Below are 21,936 nucleotides of genomic sequence, written 5' to 3'. Positions count from 1 at the left end.
TACAAATATATCCACAACTCCTCATGTCTCTTTACTGGCCTCTTACACTCAGTTGTTGCCTCTCTCCCTCCTCTCTCCCTCTCTCTCTTTCTGTCTCCCTCCCTGTCTCTCTCCTCTCTCCTCTGTTGTTCTATCTCTTTCTCTCCCTTCTGTTGTGGAGAGGAAATGCAAACAGCCCTTACACAAACCTTCATCTCTGCTGACAGTTTGAGGTCAGCCGTGTATAGATCCCTTATGAGGTGTGTGTCCTATCCGTGCGTTGGTGGGCATATCTAGAGGTGTGTGTGTGTGTGTGTGTTGGTGGGAATCCTGCACACACACACACACACACTCTCCCAGAACCCCCCCCACACACACACTCTCCCAGAACCCCACACACACAACACACTGGCCATTGGGCTTCTGGGTTAGGGTTACGCTAGTGTCTGCATCATCAACACTGGGTTTAAAAGCTTTTACAATGTTTTATTTACTTGGAAAATAAGTTTAGATTTACAGAATTGAATTGGAAATGTACTAAATGAGCTCCGACATGTTCCAGGTGTGTAAGTGTTTGTCCCTCCCTGCTGTGCAGCGGTCTAAGAGCCCCTCACCCGGAGGCAGAGGGTCTTGTTCCTGAACTGACCATCAGCATGCACCCCCGAGAGAGACCTGACTGGGAGGAGACCATCAGCGCCATGGTGATGCACACACACCACATACACACCCACATACACACCCACATACACACCACATACACACCCACATACACACCCACATACACACCCACATACACACCCACATACACACCCACATACACACCCACATACACACCCACATACACACCCACATACACACCCACATACACACCCACATACACACCCACATACACACCCACATACATTGATCCTCTCATAAATATTTTCGGTATACTCTGTGTATGTGTATATTTATATATAAATATATACTGTATACATCTACTCTTTCAAAGGATGGAATTATTGATCATTTCTGTATCTAGCCAAGTGCATTTTGGATAGGTTTCAGCTGGATTTTAAAGAATGAGGCTGTCTCCATGGTAACGCCCCCAGTCTGGTTTGTAAACACGCAGGGCTGGGTGCTGACTGAGTCTCCTTCTCTTTGCTGACGAACCCAATGTGTGTGTGTGTGTGTGTATGGTGTGTGTGTGTATGGTGTGTGTGTGTATGGTGTGTGTGTGTATGGTGTGTGTGTGTATGGTGTGTGTGTGTGTGGTGTGTGTGTGTATGGTGTGTGTATGATGTGTGTGTGTGTATGGTGTGTGTGTGTGTGTATGGTGTGTGTGTATGGTGTGTGTATGGTGTGTGTGTGTATGGTGTGTGTGTGTGTATGGTGTGTGTGTGTGCAGGCACGCAGTGCTGAGGTCCCAGAGTTGAGGACTGAGCATGCTCTGTGCTCCTTCAGCAGCACGGCCAGCATGAAGGTCAAGAACATCAAGAAGTAAGTCTGGAGGCCCCGCCCCCTCTGAAGGCCCCGCCCACTCTGAAGGCCCCGCCCCCTCTGGAGGCCCCGCCCCCTCTGAAGGCCCCTCTCTCTCTCTCAGCTCCTCTGTCTTACACATTGACCTCTCTCTCTCATTTCTCGATTTCTCTCTCAATTCAATTCAGTCATGCTTTACTGGCATGAATGAGTGAGCATTATTACCATATAAGAGAGCCTTTCCTCTCGTATAACCAGGCTGTTGGTTGTGTGTTCCAGGCTGTCCTTCACTAAGGGACACTTCCCCCAGCTGGCAGAGTGTGCACACTTCCACTATGAGAATGTGGACTTTGGCTCCATCCAGGTGAGTGACTGACAGTGGAGATCCTGCTGATGTTGTTGGGCCCAGAGACTGGACACACACACACAGCTGGCTAACATACAGTGGCTGCTGCACTGCTACCACCTTATTCAATTACTATTTTATTCAGTCGAAGTTCAAAATGTATTTTTTATGGGGGAATTGTCTTCTGCATAGCATGGTCATGATGTATCGGGCTCTGACACATCTTGAGAGACACTTCAAACTTGGTGTTGTAGTTCCTCTAGAATCCAGTAGAGGGCAGCAGTATGTCACAAGTTCACCATGATTCTGAAGTGCAGAATTTCTCTCCCTGCTCCAATGACCACTAGCCTTGGATGTAGGTATGTAGTGACTCATAACATAGTTTTTAAAATCAATGACTACTTTCCATATGGTGAGTTATGGTTTGTCCTGGTGGCTGTGTGTCAGTCCTTGTAATTCTGCTCTCTGGGGCCCCCTCCCTGGCTTCTGTCGCAGAGGGGGGGTTTCCTGCCTGGCCTCTGTCGCAGAGGGGGGGTTTCCTGCCTGGCCTCTGTCGCAGAGGGGGGGTTTCCTGCCTGGCCTCTGTCGCAGAGGGGGGGTTTCCTGCCTGGCCTCTGTCGCAGAGGGGGGGTTTCCTGCCTGGCCTCTGTCGCAGAGGGGGGGTTTCCTGCCTGGCTTCTGTCGCAGAGGGGGGGTTTGTGAGTGTGTATTACAGTCATGTCAAGCAGTGTCCTTTCCACAGTGAGAAATCTTAAAGGGGTTCTTGTTGTCATAACTCGGCTACAGCAGGATATTACTGCTGCCAACGCAATGCAAACCTGTTCTCTCCAACATCCTCCATCTAACCTGTTCTCTCTAACATCCTCCATCTAACCTGTTCTCTCTAACATCCTCCATCTAACCTGTTCTCTCTAACATCCTCCATCTAACCTGTTCTCTCTAACATCCTCCATCTAACCTGTTCTCTCTAACATCCTCCATCTAACCTGTTCTCTCTAACATCCTCCATCTAACCTGTTCTCTCTAACATCCTCCATCTAACCTGTTCTCTCTAACATCCTCCATCTCCCTCCTGCTCCTCCTACACGCCAACTCTTCCTGTGTTTGTATCTGTCTGGTCCATGTCTCTGTGTCTCTGCTTGAGGCTGACCGGGATGAAGAGTCTCATTGTAGCAGCTGGAAACACACAGCCTATTCTCTACCACTGAGTCACGGTGAAAGGGCTCTGGAGTACATGGGTACTAGGGTGTAGGTTGGTGATGCCATGTTAGCCAGAGCAGTGTGATTGATGGAGTGTGTGATGAGGGGAGGGCTATAGCGACTGACCTGATAGTAGCTATCAATCTTCCTGTTACTGTTCAGACTGGGATCACACATTCTTTCCAAGGCTCTCTGAGGCAGCATGGAGGCAGTCCTTGGTGAGGAGGGGGTGAGGCAGCATGGAGGCAGTCCTTGGTGAGGAGGGGGTGAGGCAGCATGGAGGCAGTCCTTGGTGAGGAGGGGGTGAGGCAGCATGGAGGCAGTCCTTGGTGAGGAGGGGGTGAGGCAGCATGGAGGCAGTCCTTGGTGAGGAGGGGATGAGGCAGCATGGAGGCAGGACACAGCAGACTTGGTCCCTGGTGAAGATGCAGTGAGCTGTGAGGGAGCAGGAGGGTTTCTTCCTGTGAACTCCTGACAGCAGCAGAAACTCTCCTCAGAGAGATCGCAGCATCCCTGAGCCCCACCAGGCCTGCTGAGACCCAGCGTCCCTCAGCCCCACCAGGCCTGCTGAGACCCAGCGTCCCTCAGCCCCACCAGGCCTGCTGAGACCCAGCGTCCCTGAGCCCCACCAGGCCTGCTGAGACCCAGCGTCCCTCAGCCCCACCAGGCCTGCTGAGACCCAGCGTCCCTCAGCCCCACCAGGCCTGCTGAGACCCTCAGCCCCACCAGGCCTGCTGAGACCCAGCGTCCCTCAGCCCCACCAGGCCTGCTGAGACCCAGCGTCCCTCAGCCCCACCAGGCCTGCTGAGACCCAGCGTCCCTCAGCCCCACCAGGCCTGCTGAGACCCAGCGTCCCTCAGCCCCACCAGGCCTGCTGAGACCCAGCGTCCCTCAGCCCCACCAGGCCTGCTGAGACCCAGCGTCCCTCAGCCCCACCAGGCCTGCTGAGACCCAGCGTCCCTCAGCCCCACCAGGCCTGCTGAGACCCAGCGTCCCTCAGCCCCACCAGGCCTGCTGAGACCCAGCGTCCCTCAGCCCCACCAGGCCTGCTGAGATCCCAGCGTCCCTCAGCCCCACCAGGCCTGCTGAGACCCAGCGTCCCTCAGCCCCACCAGGCCTGCTGAGACCCAGCGTCCCTCAGCCCCACCAGGCCTGCTGAGACCCAGCGTCCCTCAGCCCCACCAGGCCTGCTGAGACCCAGCGTCCCTCAGCCCCACCAGGCCTGCTGAGACCCAGCGTCCCTCAGCCCCACCAGGCCTGCTGAGACCCAGCGTCCCTCAGCCCCACCAGGCCTGCTGAGACCCAGCGTCCCTCAGCCCCACCAGGCCTGCTGAGACCCAGCGTCCCTCAGCCCCACCAGGCCTGCTGAGACCCAGCGTCCCTCAGCCCCACCAGGCCTGCTGAGACCCAGCGTCCCTCAGCCCCACCAGGCCTGCTGAGACCCAGCGTCCCTCAGCCCCACCAGGCCTGCTGAGACCCAGCGTCCCTCAGCCCCACCAGGCCTGCTGAGACCCAGCGTCCCTCAGCCCCACCAGGCCTGCTGGGGACCATCACAGGAGAGCATGAGCTCAGGGATGACCTCACACCTCACGCGCTCTGTCCCATGGATCGCTGGTGTCAGCGGATGACGTGCTGGCTTGAATCATCTCTCCTCACCAGCAGAGGACAAAGAGCTAGCCTCCGCACGCGTGCAGACTCCAGCTCTAACCCTCGCATTGTTGTTTTGGTGTCTTTTACTAAATCAGACCAGTTCAGTCCACTCAGATCACCTCATTGTTCATTCGTTCTTCTGTGTTTCTGACGGGGTCCTTCTGATGTAGGGAGTTCACTTGACTTGTATATTTGACGCTATTGTATATTTTATTTAATTCTAATTCCACTTAGTACTGCTAGTTTATGTACCCTTAGTATAGATAGATATATTTACATTTTAGGTCCCTATATGTTTATTGTATGCACCTTCCTGCCAAAGCAAATTCCTTGTCTGTGCAAACTTTCATGGTGAATAAATCCCATTCTGATTCTGATTGTGCAGGAACGTCTTAGGTTTTATTTAAACAGAGTTGGTGTGTTGTTGTGGAGGTTCTGTTTCCTGTCTCCGCTGGTCGATGGTGTTGTGAGCATTGCGTTCCTTTCCTCATGTTGCCAACAGCTACTTCTGTGGCTGCTGCTATTCTAGTGGACCTGGATCTGAGCTGGAAACATCTATGTTAGTGGCTGATCAGTATGGGGCCAGTGTGCGCTAGCAGGCTGGGTAATCAGCTTGCTGGGGGGTGCTGGGCTAGTATTGACAGCCTGCTTCCTGCACCAGGAGAGAGGGGGTTAGGAGAGGGGGGCCGATCCATTTATGGTCCTGTGATGTAGGCCATGCTGCTGAGTGATGTAGGCCATGCTGCTGAGTGATGTCACCACACAGCACTGTGCGTGCGTGTGTGTTCTAATATGTGTGTGTGTGTTGAAGTTGAGTTTCATCCTACCTTGCACCGTGCTGCCCTCTGGTCTCTACCCTGCTGTCCTCTGGTCTCTACCCTGCTGCCCTCTGGTCTCTACCCAGCTGTCCTCTGGTCTCTACCCTGCTGTCCTCTGGTCTCTACCCTGCTGTCCTCTGGTCTCTACCCTGCTGCCCTCTGGTCTCTACCCTGCTGCCCTCTGGTCTCTACCCTGCTGTCCTCTGGTCTCTACCCTGCTGTCCTCTGGTCTCTACCCTGCTGTCCTCTGGTCTCTACCCTGCTGTCCTCTGGTCTCTACCCTGCTGTCCTCTGGTCTCTACCCTGCTGTCCTCTGGTCTCTACCCTGCTGCCCTCTGGTCTCTACCCTGCTGTCCTCTGGTCTCTACCCTGCTGCCCTCTGGTCTCTACCCTGCTGTCCTCTGGTCTCTACCCTGCTGTCCTCTGGTCTCTACCCTGCTGCCCTCTGGTCTCTACCCAGATGTCCTCTGGTCTCTACCCAGCTGTCCTCTGGTCTCTACCCTGCTGTCCTCTGGTCTCTACCCTGCTGTCCTCTGGTCTCTACCCTGCTGTCCTCTGGTCTCTACCCTGCTGTTCTCTGGTCTCTACCCAGCTGTCCTCTGGTCTCTACCCTGCTGTCCTCTGGTCTCTACCCTGCTGTCCTCTGGTCTCTACCCTGCTGCTCTACCCAGCTGTCCTCTGGTCTCTACCCTGCTGCCCTCTGGTCTCTACCCAGCTGTCCTCTGGTCTCTACCCTGCTGTCCTCTGGTCTCTACCCTGCTGTCCTCTGGTCTCTACCCTGCTGTCCTCTGGTCTCTACCCAGCTGTCCTCTGGTCTCTACCCTGCTGTCCTCTGGTCTCTACCCTGCTGTCCTCTGGTCTCTACCCTGCTGTCCTCTGGTCTCTACCCTGCTGTCCTTTGTTTTTTTCACTCAAAAGTCAAATGGAGCTTAAAAGCTGCTTTGTTTAACACGGGTGCCTGTAGGACAGTGAACCCTAACCCTCTAGGACAGTGAATTAAACAGGAAGAAAGAGATGGGGGGGGGAGATGGGGGGGGGGGTAGGACAGGAGGGGGGAAAGCTGACAGTCCTGTTGTGGGGTCCTGAGCAGGGGTTCCCTTCTTCTGCTCGCTCTCTCTCTCTCTCTCTCTCTCTCTCTCTCTCTCTCTCTCTCTCTCTCTCTGATCCCTCAGAGGGAGGGGTAACAGCTCTCACACACACACACGCTTGCTCTCACACACGCTTGCTCTCACACACGCTTGCTCTCACACACGCTTGCTCTCACACACTCGCTCACACGCTCGCTCACACACCGAGCAAGAGAGAAAGAGCAAGAGCTCGCGAGGCTGACACAGGGTTAGGGTTAGGGTTAGACACAGGCGTCCTCCCAGATGAGTTAGTTTTAGAGGCTTGGCAGCAGATCTGGCCGGCCAGGGAGATGCAGGCTGCAGACTAGAGCTGTGTTAGGGTGGGGGTTGGTTCAGCTGAGGAGCTAAACAAAAGGACTGGAGGTCCGGACTGCTGCGGTGAGTACTGGAGGCAGCCTCTCTTTCTCTCTCTCTCTCTCTTTCTCTCTCGGTGTCTCTCTTTCTCTCTCTGGGGTTTCTATAGGTAAAATTGACTGTGTTTGCGAGAGCCTGTGTTTTCCACGAGGTTGAGAGACAGGATTGTGCTTTACTGAGGGGAATCCCTTGGGACTCCCCTTTCTCTCTCCCGCTTTCTCTCTTTACTTTCCATCTCTCGCTTCTGCTCTCCAGGCTGAACACCAATGAGGAGGCCATGTCTGAACTGTCATGTATTCATATTTTGGGAAGTCAGCAATGCCTACACTTGTGTGGTTTGGTCTTTGGACAGGGTGTGATGCACCATCAGACCAAAGCAAAATATGTGTGTAAACCTACTTGACAATTTACATTTAGTCATTTAGCAGACGCTCTTATCCAGAGCGACTTACAGTAAGTACAGGGACATTCTCCCCGAGGCAAGTAGGGTGAAGTGCCTTGCCCAAGGACACAACGTCATTTTGCACGGCGGGAATCGAACCAGTGACCTCTTGATTACTAGCCCGATTCTCTAACCGCTCAGCCACCTGACTCCCAACAATAACATTTTCAGATTCTGACCTGAGTGCTTATTGCTATAGCGAGAGAACCTTGACATGGCCAGTTGGGACATTTCACTGTATTTATATATTTGTCCGTCTCAGAATGCGTCCAGTGTCCCCATCCTGCTGGGTGACCCTCACTGTGCACTCAAGTTGAGCGCCTCTGATTGGTTAACAGTGTGTGTGTTGTTTGTGAGCCCTTTGGCGTTTTGGTGCATGTGTTTGCACACATTTACTTGTCTTTGTGTGTGTGTTAGCTTATCTCTGACAAACCCAGCCTGCAGTCCTATCCTCACTAGTGGAGTTACTGTTGTTAGACTCACTGTAATGTAATCTGAGAAAGTATTTTTACTCTGTTAAAATGTCCGCTGCTTTGGGCTTGAGTTTCAATTCAGGTTAGTTTTTATTACCTCATGTGCTTAGAAAAGAACTGTTGCTATTGCAATCCTCAGTGTTGGACTGTCCTGTTCTGCTGCAGTGTGACGAGAGAGAGAGAGAGAGAGAGAGAGAGAGAGAGAGAGAGAGAGAGAGAGAGAGAGAGAGAGAGAGAGAGAGAGAGAGAGAGAGAGAGAGAGAGAGAGAGAGAGAGAGAGAGAGAGAGAGAGAGAGAGAGAGAGAGAGAGAGAGAGAGAGAGAGAGAGAGAGAGAGAGAGAGAGAGAGAGAGAGAGAGAGAGAGAGAGAGAGAGAGAGAGAGAGAGAGAGAGAGAGAGAGAGAGAGAGAGAGAGAGAGATGCTGTTGTACGAGAGCCCTAGACCTTCTTTGAAACAGGCACCTGATGGTAAGGGTGCTTCTGTACTATCCTGGGTTAAGGTTGTTACATGTGAAGGTGGGGTCAGGGATCCTTCAGCTGGACTGAAACTGCTGGATCATCAATTGTCTTATAAGAGAGGGAGAACAAGAAAAACACCAACAGTGTTTCATTGTGGGAGGATCTTGTAGTGAGAGAAGGGGGGTGAGTGAGTTTTCAACCGCCTGCACAGCCATGGCAACGAGGGTTTCAGAGACATTAAACCCTCGTAAGTCTGCTATTACGCTTCCCACACGACGCCACACAACGCCACACAGCCGCGTCTGTGGAGCAGAACAACCTGCTGTCCCTGGGACTGCTCCCATAGATACGGATCAGATGTTTAAAAACTGTAGGAGCTGAAAATGCACTCTAGGTCTATTTACAAGCCAGTGGCATATAGAAAACAGGACACTACTTATTACTTATTACCCCCCGCACACACACACACACACACCCCACAACACCCTCTCAGCAGCTGAAGTTTCTCAACTGCAGACACCTGAACTTCTCCCAACACTGCGGCCTGGCAGCATGCTAGAATCATGTTCGGCTGTTCATACACACACGCTCACTATCTGAATCTTCCAGGTTTGTTGTGGACCCACGTATCAAAACCATGTCATCTTGTTGAGTTGAGATATGCATGTTCTCTCTTGGTTGATTTATTCTTTGTAGGGGCAACATCTGTTTATTTTCTTACTGTGCTGAAAAGGGGAACTTGGGCAGTGTTGTCAGTCGTCCCTCTATGGCAACACTACTTCAGAGATGTTCTGAGGTCTAATGATACATGTCAAAGAAATTCAGAATGTAACCTTTTATTCTGTATAAAATGATACTGTGTTCAACATTCTTTGCGAGCAGAAAGGGGAACCTTACCAAGTGAACACTAAGCTTCACTGTTATCCTTACAGCATGCCATAAACTTGCTGACTGGTAAGCCTGGCAGGGCCAAACTTTGTAAGACTTCCACGCACACACACGCGCAAGACTTATGCAAGGGAGCCAATGAAAGAAGAGACATGTGACCTGTGGATGGACCAATGACTGGAAAACTGTGTTGTTTAAATGGTCTTGCAAGGAGACTGGTCGACAGAACTTTGTACGGCGATCTGACTTGTCTCCTTGCGAGCATGCAGAAAAAAATAAACTTGACTTCATCGACTGTGCAATACTTGATAAAGATTCATTTCTGACAATACAATATATATTGTTGTGACGATACAAGAAATCCCATACGCTGGCTCGATGTAACTTGATGTTATATACTAGACACGCTAGTTATGGCTCTTTATTGCTGTATATTATTCAGAGTGAAAGATGAAATGTTACAGTATGCTACCGGGCAAGGGTAACCAGTCATGTGCCGCCGGCGGGGATAGCTAGCTAGCAGAACAAAGTGCTAATGCTCTAGCTAGCAGAACAAAGTTCTAATGCTTTAGCTAGCTAGAAGAACAACGTTCTAATGCTCTAGCTAGCTAGCGCAGAACAAAGTTCTAATGCTCTAGCTAGCTAGCACAGAACAACGTTCTAAGGCTCTAGCTAGCTAGCTAGCGCAGAACAAAGTTGTAAGGCTCTAGCTAGCTAGAAGAACTAAGTTCTAATGCTCTAGCTAGCTAGCACAGAACAAAGTTCTAATGTTCTAGCTAGCTAGAAGAACAAAGTTCTAATGCTCTCGCTCTCTCTGCCCCACAGCTGTCTCTTGCGGACGAACAAAGTGAAGCGACGAGGAATGGCTACGAGTGGCAGGAACTGGTGTACCTGGTCCAGATCTGCTGCCAGGTACAGTCCCCTGGGTTAGCCCCCTCCTGCACCCCCTGCCCCCAGACACACTGCCCCCTCATCGTTATGTATACCATCACTAGACTAAACACCGTTTTATAACTTATTGGGTGCTGGGAGCATTTTTCCACAATCACCTTATTTAGTTAGTTCCAGGGAGCGCACCTAGGATACAGTAAGTCATCTATTCCTGTTGTGGGTGTCTGCTCTACCCTGAGCTCTGTGGTGTCCGGCAGGATGTTAAATGTTACTAAAACAACTCATCACTGTCTTGTTGGTTGATAGGCTTGTGTACTTTCTTTCTGAAGTAGTGATTAAACACAGTAAGTAATACAAACTTCTGAGTGTAAAAGTGTAGCATTTCTCAGAGAGCTGTAGTGGTCTAGCTCTAGTCTGATGACACACTTGATTCTGGTTTTGCACATTCTTCCTCTGGATCATATTCCATTTCCACGACCTTGGCAAGACGTGTGGTTTCGTCCCTGGAAATTCCAACTCAACTCTTCTCTCTCTCTCTCTCTCTCTCTCTCTCTCTCTCTCTCTCTCTCTCTCTCTCTCTCTCTGTCTCTGTCTCTCTGTCTCTGGCTGATCATCCGTAAGGGGATTTAAACCCACCTGCGCTGTTCCATAAAAGAAGTTGGATACGAGCCCGGTTCTTTAGAAGGAGCGAAAGAGACGCATTGAAAAGGCTGGTGTAGGAGAGGGTTAGAGGTGTAGGGTCCAGGGAGATCAGCCCACGATGGTAGAGGGTTAGGGTTAGAGGTGTAGGGTCCAGGGAGATCAGCCCACGATGGTAGAGGGTTAGGGTTAGAGGTGTTGGGTCCAGGGAGATCAGCCCACGATGGTAGATCTCTCTGTCTCTGTCTCCAGCGGCTGTGCTGGGATCATCAGCCAGCTGTCTGTGTCCCCTGGTCTCTCCAGAGCCCCAGTCAGAGGGCTTCTCTAACCCCCTCACCCCTCCTCTCCCTCCCCCATGCTCTGGCTGAGAGAGGCCTGGGAGTGCTTCTGTGGAGATGGAAACAAGATTAACTACATTTGCATGGAAATATGGAGAAATCATTTCATGTGGTGAAATGTTGGTTCCAAGTGCAAAGTTTCTTTTGGTTAGCCCTTTTACGGTTCCAACCAGTACAAGTCACATTAGACCATATCTGTATTATTTTTATGCCATTGAAGTACTTTGCAGACCTGCCAACCTGTTTGTGTTTGGGTACTGTGCTATCCCTGTCTCAGACCCACACACGTTCCACTGATGTCAACCACTCCAGATGTGGTTGTGATGTCTGTTTGCAACTAGCAGACACCACTGTGTAGAGTGAGACATTCATGGAACTCTTCAAGCCTTCATATAGTCATTTAGTCTGTGTAAAGAACACCCATGCCAGGGTGTTGAAGGCCTGGTCCTCCCCGTGTCTGCAGGGCCGCAGCTGGATGGTGAAGCGCAGCTATGAGGATTTCCGCGTCCTGGACAAGCACCTGCACCTCTGCATCTACGACCGGCGCTTCTCTCTGCTGCCTGAGCTGCCCCGAGGAGACAGCCTGCGAGACCGCACTGAGGTTAGTCTGACCCCAACCCTGACTTCCTGTGTAGGTGTGATCCCACTTCCTGTGTAGGTGTGATCCCACTTCCTTTGTGGGTGTGATCTCACTTCCTCTGTGGGTGTGATCTCACTTCCTCTGTGGGTGTGTTCCAATACAGGCCGTGTGCCAGATGCTGATGGCCTACCTGTCCCGCCTGTCAGCCATCGCCGACAACAAGATCAACTGTGGGCCCGTCCTCACCTGGATGGAGGTGAGAGCTGGGGGAGAGCTGGGGGAGGGGGGGTCGAACACACTTCTTGTCCCACCTTGACTCTTACAGCAGAAGAGGAGAAGACTAACCCAGTTCCTGCTTGTCTCAGGAACAGTGAACTGTAGTTAAAGGTGACATGACATGAAAACTTCACTTTAGGAGGTTATTTAACATTAATATGAGTTCCCCTAGCCTGCCTTTGGTCCCCCAGTGGCTAGAATTTTCGATCGGTGTAAACCAAGCCCTGGGTGTTCTTCTCTGCCTTTGAGAAAATGAAAGCTCAATTGCTCTGTTTGAAAATCTCCTCTTTGTGACGTCACAAGGAGGAAGGTTACCTCCCCTCTCTCTGCTTTGCCCACCCAGAGAATCTGGCCCGCCCATAAGAAACTGACCTACGACCGTGCAAGTGTTTTTATCCTCGAGAGACATCATGGCTTGCAAACGAACGAAGCATTACATTTGCTCAGTTTGGATGTACAAAGGAAAACAAAAATCTTTTTACAGTTCCTTCATCCGAGCCTCTGAAGACCCAGTGTCTTAATTTTATTTTCTCTGTAAATTCGCCTACACAACTTCTGTTGTAGGCGCATTTATTTTGTATGTCTGCGCCAAACACTTCAGCCACGACTGTTTCTTCAATTGAGCTAATACAACTGGCCTTGCTGAAATTAAATTCTGGATCAGTACTAACTCTCCTTCGTCCAGCTACTAACCTCGGACAAGTAAGTTAACTAACGCTATATCATTTTGTAGCTTTACTGTATATGGTTACCTAGCTTGGTACCCTTAGAATGTGGCTGTAACATTAGCTCTGCAGCTAACAGCTGAGTTACTGTCGCTAATGGAAAGGTAGATAGCATCAAGTATGTGTGTGAATACACATGCTGTAACGTGAGTGTTGTACACTTCTTTGTTATTTGGATAACCGTTCTGCTGTTGGTGTTCCGTTCTGCACCAAGGCTGAATTTCGGGAAAGAGACTTCTGATACAGTATTAGGGGACCACTAAGGCCTATATAAAAGCATCCAAAAACAGCATGTCATGTCACCTTTAAAGTGAAAAATGTTGCTTGGTCTGATGAGTCCTGGTTTCTACTGTTTCACACTGATGGAAGGACCGTGTGTGTGTGTGTGTGTGTGTGTGTGTGTGTGTGTGTGTGTGTGTGCTCCAGGTGGAAAACAAGGGTAACCACCTGCTGGTCCATGAAGAGTCGTCCATCAATGTCCCTGCCATTGCTGCAGCCCACGTCATCAAACGCTACAACGCCCAGGCAGCCGACGAGCTCTCCTTTGAGGTGACCCTGACCCCACACCTGACCCTAACCGGACGCTAGGGGCACAGTGCCCAGCTCACCTGCCTCAGACACCTGCTGGATCAGAGCACTCTGTGTTGACAGTGGGACTCATCCTCAATGGAATCATGGGACGGTCATAACCCGTATTTCATAATAATGGACTCCTGTCCTCTCCTCCTATCCTCTCCCTCTCTCCTCCTGTCCTCTCCCCCTCTCCTCCTGTCCTCTCTCCTCCTGTCCTCTCCTCTCCCTCTCTCCTCCTCTCCCTCTCTCCTCCTGTCCCTCTCCCTCTCTCCTCCTGTCCTCTCCCTCTCTCCTCCTCTCCCTCTCTCCTCCTGTCCTCTCCCTCTCTCCTCCTCTCCCTCTCTCCTCCTGTCCTCTCCCTCTCTCGTCCTCTCCCTCTCTTCTCCTGTCCTCTCTCCAGGTTGGGGACATTGTGTCTGTGATTGACATGCCCCCCAAGGAGGACACCACCTGGTGGAGAGGCAAGCACGGCTTCCAGGTTGGAGGCACACACATGCACACACACACACACACATGCACACACTCACACACACATGCACACATGCACACACACACACGCACACACATGCACACACACATGCACACACACACACACACATGCACACACACACATGCACACACACACACACACATGCACACACACACACATGCACACACACACACACATGCACACACATACACGTGCGCACACACACACGTGCGCAAACACACACGTGCGCACACACACATATACTGGTTTATTAAAAGAGCGTTATGTTGAGTGACTGCTAGCATGGTTATGGTCAGCTTCTGTCACACTGGTGGCTGATGGAACAGAGAGGCCCTAACTCCTCTGACATCACAGATGTTCAGAAACACATCTTCATTTAACCAGCAGACATGCTGTAAATAACATACCTTCACAAGCACATGCATGCCAACAACAATGTGATGCCAAGTGGCATGCTGTGGTCAAAGTACACTTGAACTGTTTTCAGGGTGCATGCCAACCTTTTCCAGCATGCGTGCCCAGGACCTGTTAAGCTGCTATCGGTGAACAGGAAGTCTCTCAGATCTGCTCTGTTGTTAGTAGTCTTACAGGACTCTAAGACTTCTGGTGTTAGTAGTCTTACAGGACTCTAAGACTTCTGGTGTTAGTAGTCTTACAGGACTCTAAGACTTCTGGTGTTAGTAGTCTTACAGGACTCTAAGACTTCTGGTGTTAGTAGTCTTACAGGACTCTAAGACTTCTGGTGTTAGTAGTCTTACAGGACTCTAAGACTTCTGGTGTTAGTAGTCTTACAGGACTCTAACCCTTCAGTAGATGAAAGCTGTTTATTTTTCAATTTACCCCCCCCCCTCCCTCCCCCAGGTTGGTTTCTTCCCCAGTGAGTGTGTTGAGCTGATAAACGACAAGGTGCCGCAGTCCGTCACCAACTCTGTGCCAAAGCCAGGTAAGTTAACTCAAACACAACCACATTCACCCTGCTGTTTCTAACACAACCACAGTCAACCTGCTGTTTCTAACACAACCACAGTCACCCTGCTGTTTCTAACACAACCACAGTCACCCTGCTGTTTCTAACACAACCACAGTCACCCTGCTGTTTCTAACACAACCACAGTCACCCTGCTGTTTCTAACACAACCACAGTCACCCTGCTGTTTCTAACACAAACACAATGGCTGCTTGTGGGTCAAGGATGTATTTCCTTAAAGAGCGTTTTGCCTTGTGGTCCGTCATGTCTTTAGAAGAGAGGCGCTAAAGAAGAAGAACTAAAGAAGCTGAGGATCTCACAGTAGTGAACAACTTGATATGGTCATCTGAGATTAATAAAATAGACTTCCCAGATGTTTTAAAAGGTCATTTTATAAGTTGGTTGAACAACTAAGGTTGCTTTTTGTTCAGTAAATATCTAACTCATAGCTTATTTACATATTGTGGGCTACCTTATCAAATGACTTGAACTGTGGATCACTCCCAACACCTGAGGCGGGACAGTTGGTTGACCTCAGTCGCCCCAGCTCATGTTGGCATGATGCCTAAAGATAATCCTACCCAAACAAGTATTCTGTAGTTTACTGTACATCCAAACAGTCGTCAGCACACTTGCATGGGTGTCAGACACACAGGTCTGTTCATGCAGCTGCAGTGCTGCAGGGTCATGGTGAGTGTGTGGTCGTCATGGTGAGCGTGTGGTCTCTCTCCTGGTACCTGCTGAGGTTCCACTCCACAAGGACCTCAGACCAGCGGCGTGATGGTGTCTTGTGTATTCTGAGCCTAGTGTTTGATGTGATGTACACCTGCTAGTCACCACGTCAGGTCTGTGTACAGCTGGTGTGTGAACATGTTTAATGCTGTTCCTCCCCCTGCCCCAGTCTCCCCCTGCTCCGGCCTGAGGCCCACCTCCTGGAGTCTGTTTCCACCCTGTACGTGCTGGTACACACCACCTCCTTCCATCCCATCCGTCCATCACACACACACACACTCTCTGTCATACAGAACACACACTCTGTCATACAGAACACACACTCTGTCATACAGAACACACACACTGTCATACAGAACACACACACTGTCATACAGAACACACACTGTCATACAGAACACACACACTGTCATACAGAACACACACAGTCATACAGAACACACACTGTCATACAGAACACACACACTGTCATACAGAACACACACTCTGTCCTACAGAACACACACACTGTCATACAGAACACACACTGTCATACAGAGTCATACAGAACACACACACTGTCATACAGAACACACACTATCATACAGAACACACACTCTGTCATACAGAACACACACTCTGTCATACAGAACCCACACACTCCTTTATACTTGCATCTTCACCTGTTGTTTATTGAATACCTTCAACAATTGAAAAAAAAAAAATGTAATTTGTGAACACACGTTTGCAGGACAATCTCCCAACACATACATGCTGCTTGCTCCTCCCAGTGTTCTCTGACTGAAATGTTGTCTACCTTTTCCCCTGGGTCCCTTCTTCTCCACCCCTGCTTCTCCACCCCTCCACCCCTGCTTCTCCACCCCTCTATCCCTGCTTCTCCACCCCTGCTTCTCCACCCCTCCACCCCTGATTCTCCACCCTGGCTCATCCTCCACCCCTGCTTTTCCACCCTGGCTCATCCTCCATCCTGGCTCATCCTCCACCCTGGCTCATCCTCCATCCTGGCTCATCCTCCACCCTGCATGCAGATCTGGAGATGGAGAGTATAAAGCAGGACAGTTTGTGGGTTGACCCAGTGACCCCCTGCGGGCTGAACTCAGGTAGCTCTGTCTGTGGGTCTATGTGACCTCCCTCTCCTCTCGGTCATGTGACCTCCCTCTCCTCTCGGTCATGTGACCTCCCTCTCCTCTCGGTCATGTGACCTCCCTCTCCTGTCCCCCAGAGCCCCACCCCCAGCAGCCCTCTCACCTGGTGGTACACAGGATGTTCCTCCCTGCCCTAACCCTCTCACCTGGTGGTACACAGGATGTTCCTCCCTGCCCTAACCCTGTCACCTGGTGGTACACAGGGTGTTCCTCTCCCTGCCCTAACCCTCTCACCTGGTGGTACACAGGATGTTCCTCCCTGCCCTAACCCTCTCACCTGGTAGTACACAGGATGTTTCTCTCCCTGCCCTAACCCTCTCACCTGGTGGTACACAGGATGTTTCTCTCCCTGCCCTAACCCTCTCACCTGGTGGTACACAGGATGTTCCTCCCTGCCCTAACCCTCTCACCTGGTGGTACACAGGTTGTTCCTCTCCCTGCCCTAACCCTCTCACCTGGTGGTACACAGGATGTTCCTCCCTGCCCTAACCCTCTCACCTGGTGGTACACAGGATGTTTCTCTCCCTGCCCTAACCCTCTCACCTGGTGGTACACAGGATGTTTCTCTCCCTGCCCTAACCCTCTCACCTGGTGGTACACAGGATGTTCCTCTCCCTGCCCTAACCCTCTCACCTGGTGGTACACAGGATGTTCCTCCCTGCCCTAACCCTGTCACCTGGTGGTACACAGGATGTTCCTCCCTGCCCTAACCCTCTCACCTGGTGGTACACAGGATGTTCCTCCCTGCCCTAACCCTCTCACCTGGTGGTACACAGGATGTTCCTCCCTGCCCTAACCCTCTCACCTGGTGGTACACAGGATGTTCCTCCCTGCCCTAACCCTGTCACCTGGTGGTACACAGGATGTTCCTCCCTGCCCTAACCCTCTCACCTGGTGGTACACAGGATGTTCCTCCCTGCCCTAACCCTCTCACCTGGTGGTACACAGGATGTTCCTCCCTGCCCTAACCCTCTCACCTGGTGGTACACAGGATGTTCCTCCCTGCCCTAACCCTCTCACCTGGTGGTACACAGGTTGTTCCTCTCCCTGCCCTAACCCTGTCACCTGGTGGTACACAGGATGTTCCTCCCTGCCCTAACCCTCTCACCTGGTGGTACACAGGATGTTTCTCTCCCTGCCCTAACCCTGTCACCTGGTGGTACACAGGATGTTTCTCTCCCTGCCCTAACCCTCTCACCTGGTGGTACACAGGATGTTCCTCTCCCTGCCCTAACCCTCTCACCTGGTGGTACACAGGATGTTCCTCCCTGCCCTAACCCTGTCACCTGGTGGTACACAGGTTGTTCCTCTCCCTGCCCTAACCCTCTCACCTGGTGGTACACAGGATGTTCCTCCCTGCCCTAACCCTCTCACCTGGTAGTACACAGGATGTTTCTCTCCCTGCCCTAACCCTCTCACCTGGTGGTACACAGGATGTTTCTCTCCCTGCCCTAACCCTCTCACCTGGTGGTACACAGGATGTTCCTCCCTGCCCTAACCCTCTCACCTGGTGGTACACAGGTTGTTCCTCTCCCTGCCCTAACCCTCTCACCTGGTGGTACACAGGATGTTCCTCCCTGCCCTAACCCTCTCACCTGGTGGTACACAGGATGTTTCTCTCCCTGCCCTAACCCTCTCACCTGGTGGTACACAGGATGTTTCTCTCCCTGCCCTAACCCTCTCACCTGGTGGTACACAGGATGTTCCTCTCCCTGCCCTAACCCTCTCACCTGGTGGTACACAGGATGTTCCTCCCTGCCCTAACCCTCTCACCTGGTGGTACACAGGATGTTTCTCTCCCTGCCCTAACCCTCTCACCTGGTGGTACACAGGATGTTTCTCTCCCTGCCCTAACCCTCTCACCTGGTGGTACACAGGATGTTTCTCTCCCTGCCCTAACCCTCTCACCTGGTAGTACACAGGATGTTTCTCTCCCTGCCCTAACCCTCTCACCTGGTGGTACACAGGATGTTTCTCTCCCTGCCCTAACCCTCTCACCTGGTGGTACACAGGATGTTCCTCCCTGCCCTAACCCTCTCACCTGGTGGTACACAGGTTGTTCCTCTCCCTGCCCTAACCCTCTCACCTGGTGGTACACAGGATGTTCCTCCCTGCCCTAACCCTCTCACCTGGTGGTACACAGGATGTTTCTCTCCCTGCCCTAACCCTCTCACCTGGTGGTACACAGGATGTTTCTCTCCCTGCCCTAACCCTCTCACCTGGTGGTACACAGGTTGTTCCTCTCCCTGCCCTAACCCTCTCACCTGGTGGTACACAGGATGTTCCTCCCTGCCCTAACCCTCTCACCTGGTGGTACACAGGATGTTTCTCTCCCTGCCCTAACCCTCTCACCTGGTGGTACACAGGATGTTCCTCTCCCTGCCCTAACCCTCTCACCTGGTGGTACACAGGATGTTACTCTCCCTGCCCTAACCCTCTCACCTGGTGGTACACAGGATGTTTCTCTCCCTGCCCTAACCCTCTCACCTGGTGGTACACAGGATGTTTCTCTCCCTGCCCTAACCCTCTCACCTGGTGGTACACAGGATGTTCCTCCCTGCCCTAACCCTCTCACCTGGTGGTACACAGGATGTTTCTCTCCCTGCCCTAACCCTCTCACCTGGTGGTACACAGGATGTTTCTCTCCCTGCCCTAACCCTCTCACCTGGTGGTACACAGGATGTTTCTCTCCCTGCCCTAACCCTCTCACCTGGTGGTACACAGGATGTTCCTCCCTGCCCTAACCCTCTCACCTGGTGGTACACAGGATGTTTCTCTCCCTGCCCTAACCCTCTCACCTGGTGGTACACAGGATGTTTCTCTCCCTGCCCTAACCCTCTCACTTGGTGGTACACAGGATGTTCCTCTCCCTGCCCTAACCCTCTCACCTGGTGGTACACAGGATGTTACTCTCCCTGCCCTAACCCTCTCACCTGGTGGTACACAGGATGTTTCTCTCCCTGCCCTAACCCTGTCACCTGGTGGTACACAGGATGTTTCTCTCCCTGCCCTAACCCTCTCACCTGGTGGTACACAGGATGTTACTCTCCCTGCCCTAACCCTCTCACCTGGTGGTACACAGGATGTTTCTCTCCCTGCCCTAACCCTCTCACCTGGTGGTACACAGGATGTTTCTCTCCCTGCCCTAACCCTGTCACCTGGTGGTACACAGGATGTTTCTCTCCCTGCCCTAACCCTCTCACCTGGTGGTACACAGGATGTTTCTTTCCCTGTGTACTAATCTAGCTATAGGCCCTAACCCTGTTTACTAATCTAGCTGTAGGCCCTAAGTAGCTAGCCTGATGAAGCTAACTGTCCTTGTTGTGCTAGCTTGTGTTCTCTGAATAACCCATACTGAAGCCCCTAAGTCACTGACTGTGTCAGTGAATTGTTTTATAGTTAAAATGGGAATGTACTGTTGAGGTTATACACAGGTAGAATGGTAGCTTCCTACAGTAACTACAGGAAGTGATCACCGTGGAGACGTCAACACCTGAATGCTCTGTTGTTCCCGTTTACATTTAATCATTTAGCAGACGCACTTATCCAGAGCGTTTACTTCTCAACATGTATGCAAATGAGTTGAGGGAAGAACAAGGGTACCTGGCTGTTTGAATGCCTGATCCAGCACCAGCTGGGATATATTCGGTAGGACTAGAAAGGTGTGTGTGTGTGTGTGTGTGTGGGGTGGGGTGGGGGGGGGTGGGGTGGGGGGGGGTGGGGTGGAGGGGTGTGGTAGATCATTCCAGTTTGATTTATTCTGTCCCTTTCATTCGATGGGCCGTAAAACAATCCTTTGAGCACCCAGCTTTGTCCTGAAATAGTGAGAGCCACCCCATGGAGACTGAACCAGGCTGTTCCAACTGGAAACGCTGGTCTCTCAGCCGGCTTCCCTGCATGCTCAACATCTCTAAGGGAGTGCAGTTTCGACTGGGCCAGATGGGAAACCTAGTGTGAACCATGCAGTATCCATATAACGGGGACAAACTACTGCTTGATAGAACTGGTGCAGACAGGTTTGTATCAATGTTTTTGCGCCTGTTCTGCTGCACAAACAGAGGGTCAGTGTGACCAGACCAGCAGGTGCTGGTTCAGAGGAGCTGGCTCCGCTCTCCCCCACTTCCTCCCTCCTCCCCCACTTCCTCCCTCAGCCCAGGTCAGCTTCCTGTCGGGAGACAGGAAGTGACAGGCAGCTGTGAGCCCCAGTGGGCCAAGAGAGCTGTTCTCTGAACCTGAGGAGATGGAGAGGAAGGAGGAGAAGATGCTCTCTGCTGTAAACCTGCTCTACAGAGACCAGACCAGATCTCTACACAGGAGTGGATGTGTTACAAACCACACCTAGTAAACTTTCATTATGGATAAGGGTCCTCTGGTCCCTATTATGACACAATGCCACAGTGTATGGACACAAATAGCTGAAAAGACACCTTTGCATCTGTTACCATTATACTGCTTGATGGTAGTTAAATACCTTTTACAGCTAATTTGAGATGGTTGTGCACAAGTATCAGATTATGTTTAGGCCTCAGTCATAGCATATGTTTTGTCCGATAACAATTTAATCTCTCAGACACGCAGACTATGGATATTGATTTTTTAAACAAACACCACTCCAGCTGTCATTATCACTATACAATTCAAATAAGCTCTGATCTTTTCAATCACGACCGAAATGTTTAATCCAGTATGAAAGGAAATAGCGGTCGTATAACATCGATTTTCACACATTTCCAAACGAATGCGGTTGGATTGTAAACTGACACGGGCGAGGGGCCGGCCGGCAGCTGAAGGGAAATGAGACGTTTTCTCTCGGAGTGGTTGAGCCGAGCACCAGACTATGAGAGGCGCTCTCACGTGTTACTGTTCCGACCCATGAGGTTTATAGTTTTATCTGTTACGTGAAGATGAACGGTGTCGCTTTCAGTTTTTACGAGTTGCCGTTTTTCTTGCGAACATATAGAACGAAATGTCGTTAATTAACTTCGGATTTACAGTTTATATTTCGATCAAAGTCCTGCCGCGTGTCCAACGGAGGTAAGAATGTGTTTATTCGCAGTTAAAGTATTTCCCCACACGTACTCATTATTGTCCGAAGTAGAAAGTGTAGAATGTTCCCGTTTATTTTGTCAAGAGATGGCATATGTTATCTGAACTGGATCCTTACTGTAAGTCGGATTGTATTCAAATCTAGAATGTATTGACATATCCCGGGGTTTATTCAGAGCGGCTGAGATGGGGCAGCTGTGTGTGTTTGTGCTGCTGGTGGGAGGGGTAGGGGCTACAGTCATTTTGTGGCACTGTTTAATTCTATGTTGCCAAATGTAGGGCTATGTAGGGCTGGTTATAGTTTATAGCTGAAAGGGTAACCTGTCTGAACCATGTTCGGG

The 21,936-nt window shown here is 51.2% G+C and overlaps 1 protein-coding gene across 2 annotated transcripts in view; it reads left to right on the top strand.

Annotated features, from left to right (window-relative positions):
* Positions 1–21,936, top strand: part of arhgap32b (Rho GTPase activating protein 32b) — a 47,044-nt gene that overhangs the window by 9,207 nt on the left and 15,901 nt on the right. For both annotated transcript variants that reach the window (XM_062453963.1, XM_062453962.1), the window contains exons 3-13: positions 575–680; positions 1,367–1,458; positions 1,717–1,801; positions 10,019–10,105; positions 11,525–11,662; positions 11,805–11,897; positions 13,069–13,191; positions 13,616–13,693; positions 14,567–14,648; positions 15,574–15,624; positions 16,433–16,504. In XM_062453963.1, coding sequence (XP_062309947.1) covers positions 575–680; positions 1,367–1,458; positions 1,717–1,801; positions 10,019–10,105; positions 11,525–11,662; positions 11,805–11,897; positions 13,069–13,191; positions 13,616–13,693; positions 14,567–14,648; positions 15,574–15,624; positions 16,433–16,504 — 1,007 coding nt within the window. The remainder of the gene's footprint in view (positions 1–574; positions 681–1,366; positions 1,459–1,716; positions 1,802–10,018; positions 10,106–11,524; positions 11,663–11,804; positions 11,898–13,068; positions 13,192–13,615; positions 13,694–14,566; positions 14,649–15,573; positions 15,625–16,432; positions 16,505–21,936) is intronic.

The sequence above is a fragment of the Osmerus eperlanus genome, chromosome 27, assembly GCF_963692335.1.
Source record: "Osmerus eperlanus chromosome 27, fOsmEpe2.1, whole genome shotgun sequence".
NCBI lineage: Eukaryota > Metazoa > Chordata > Actinopteri > Osmeriformes > Osmeridae > Osmerus > Osmerus eperlanus.
This window is presented reverse-complemented; position numbering and strand designations above follow the sequence as displayed.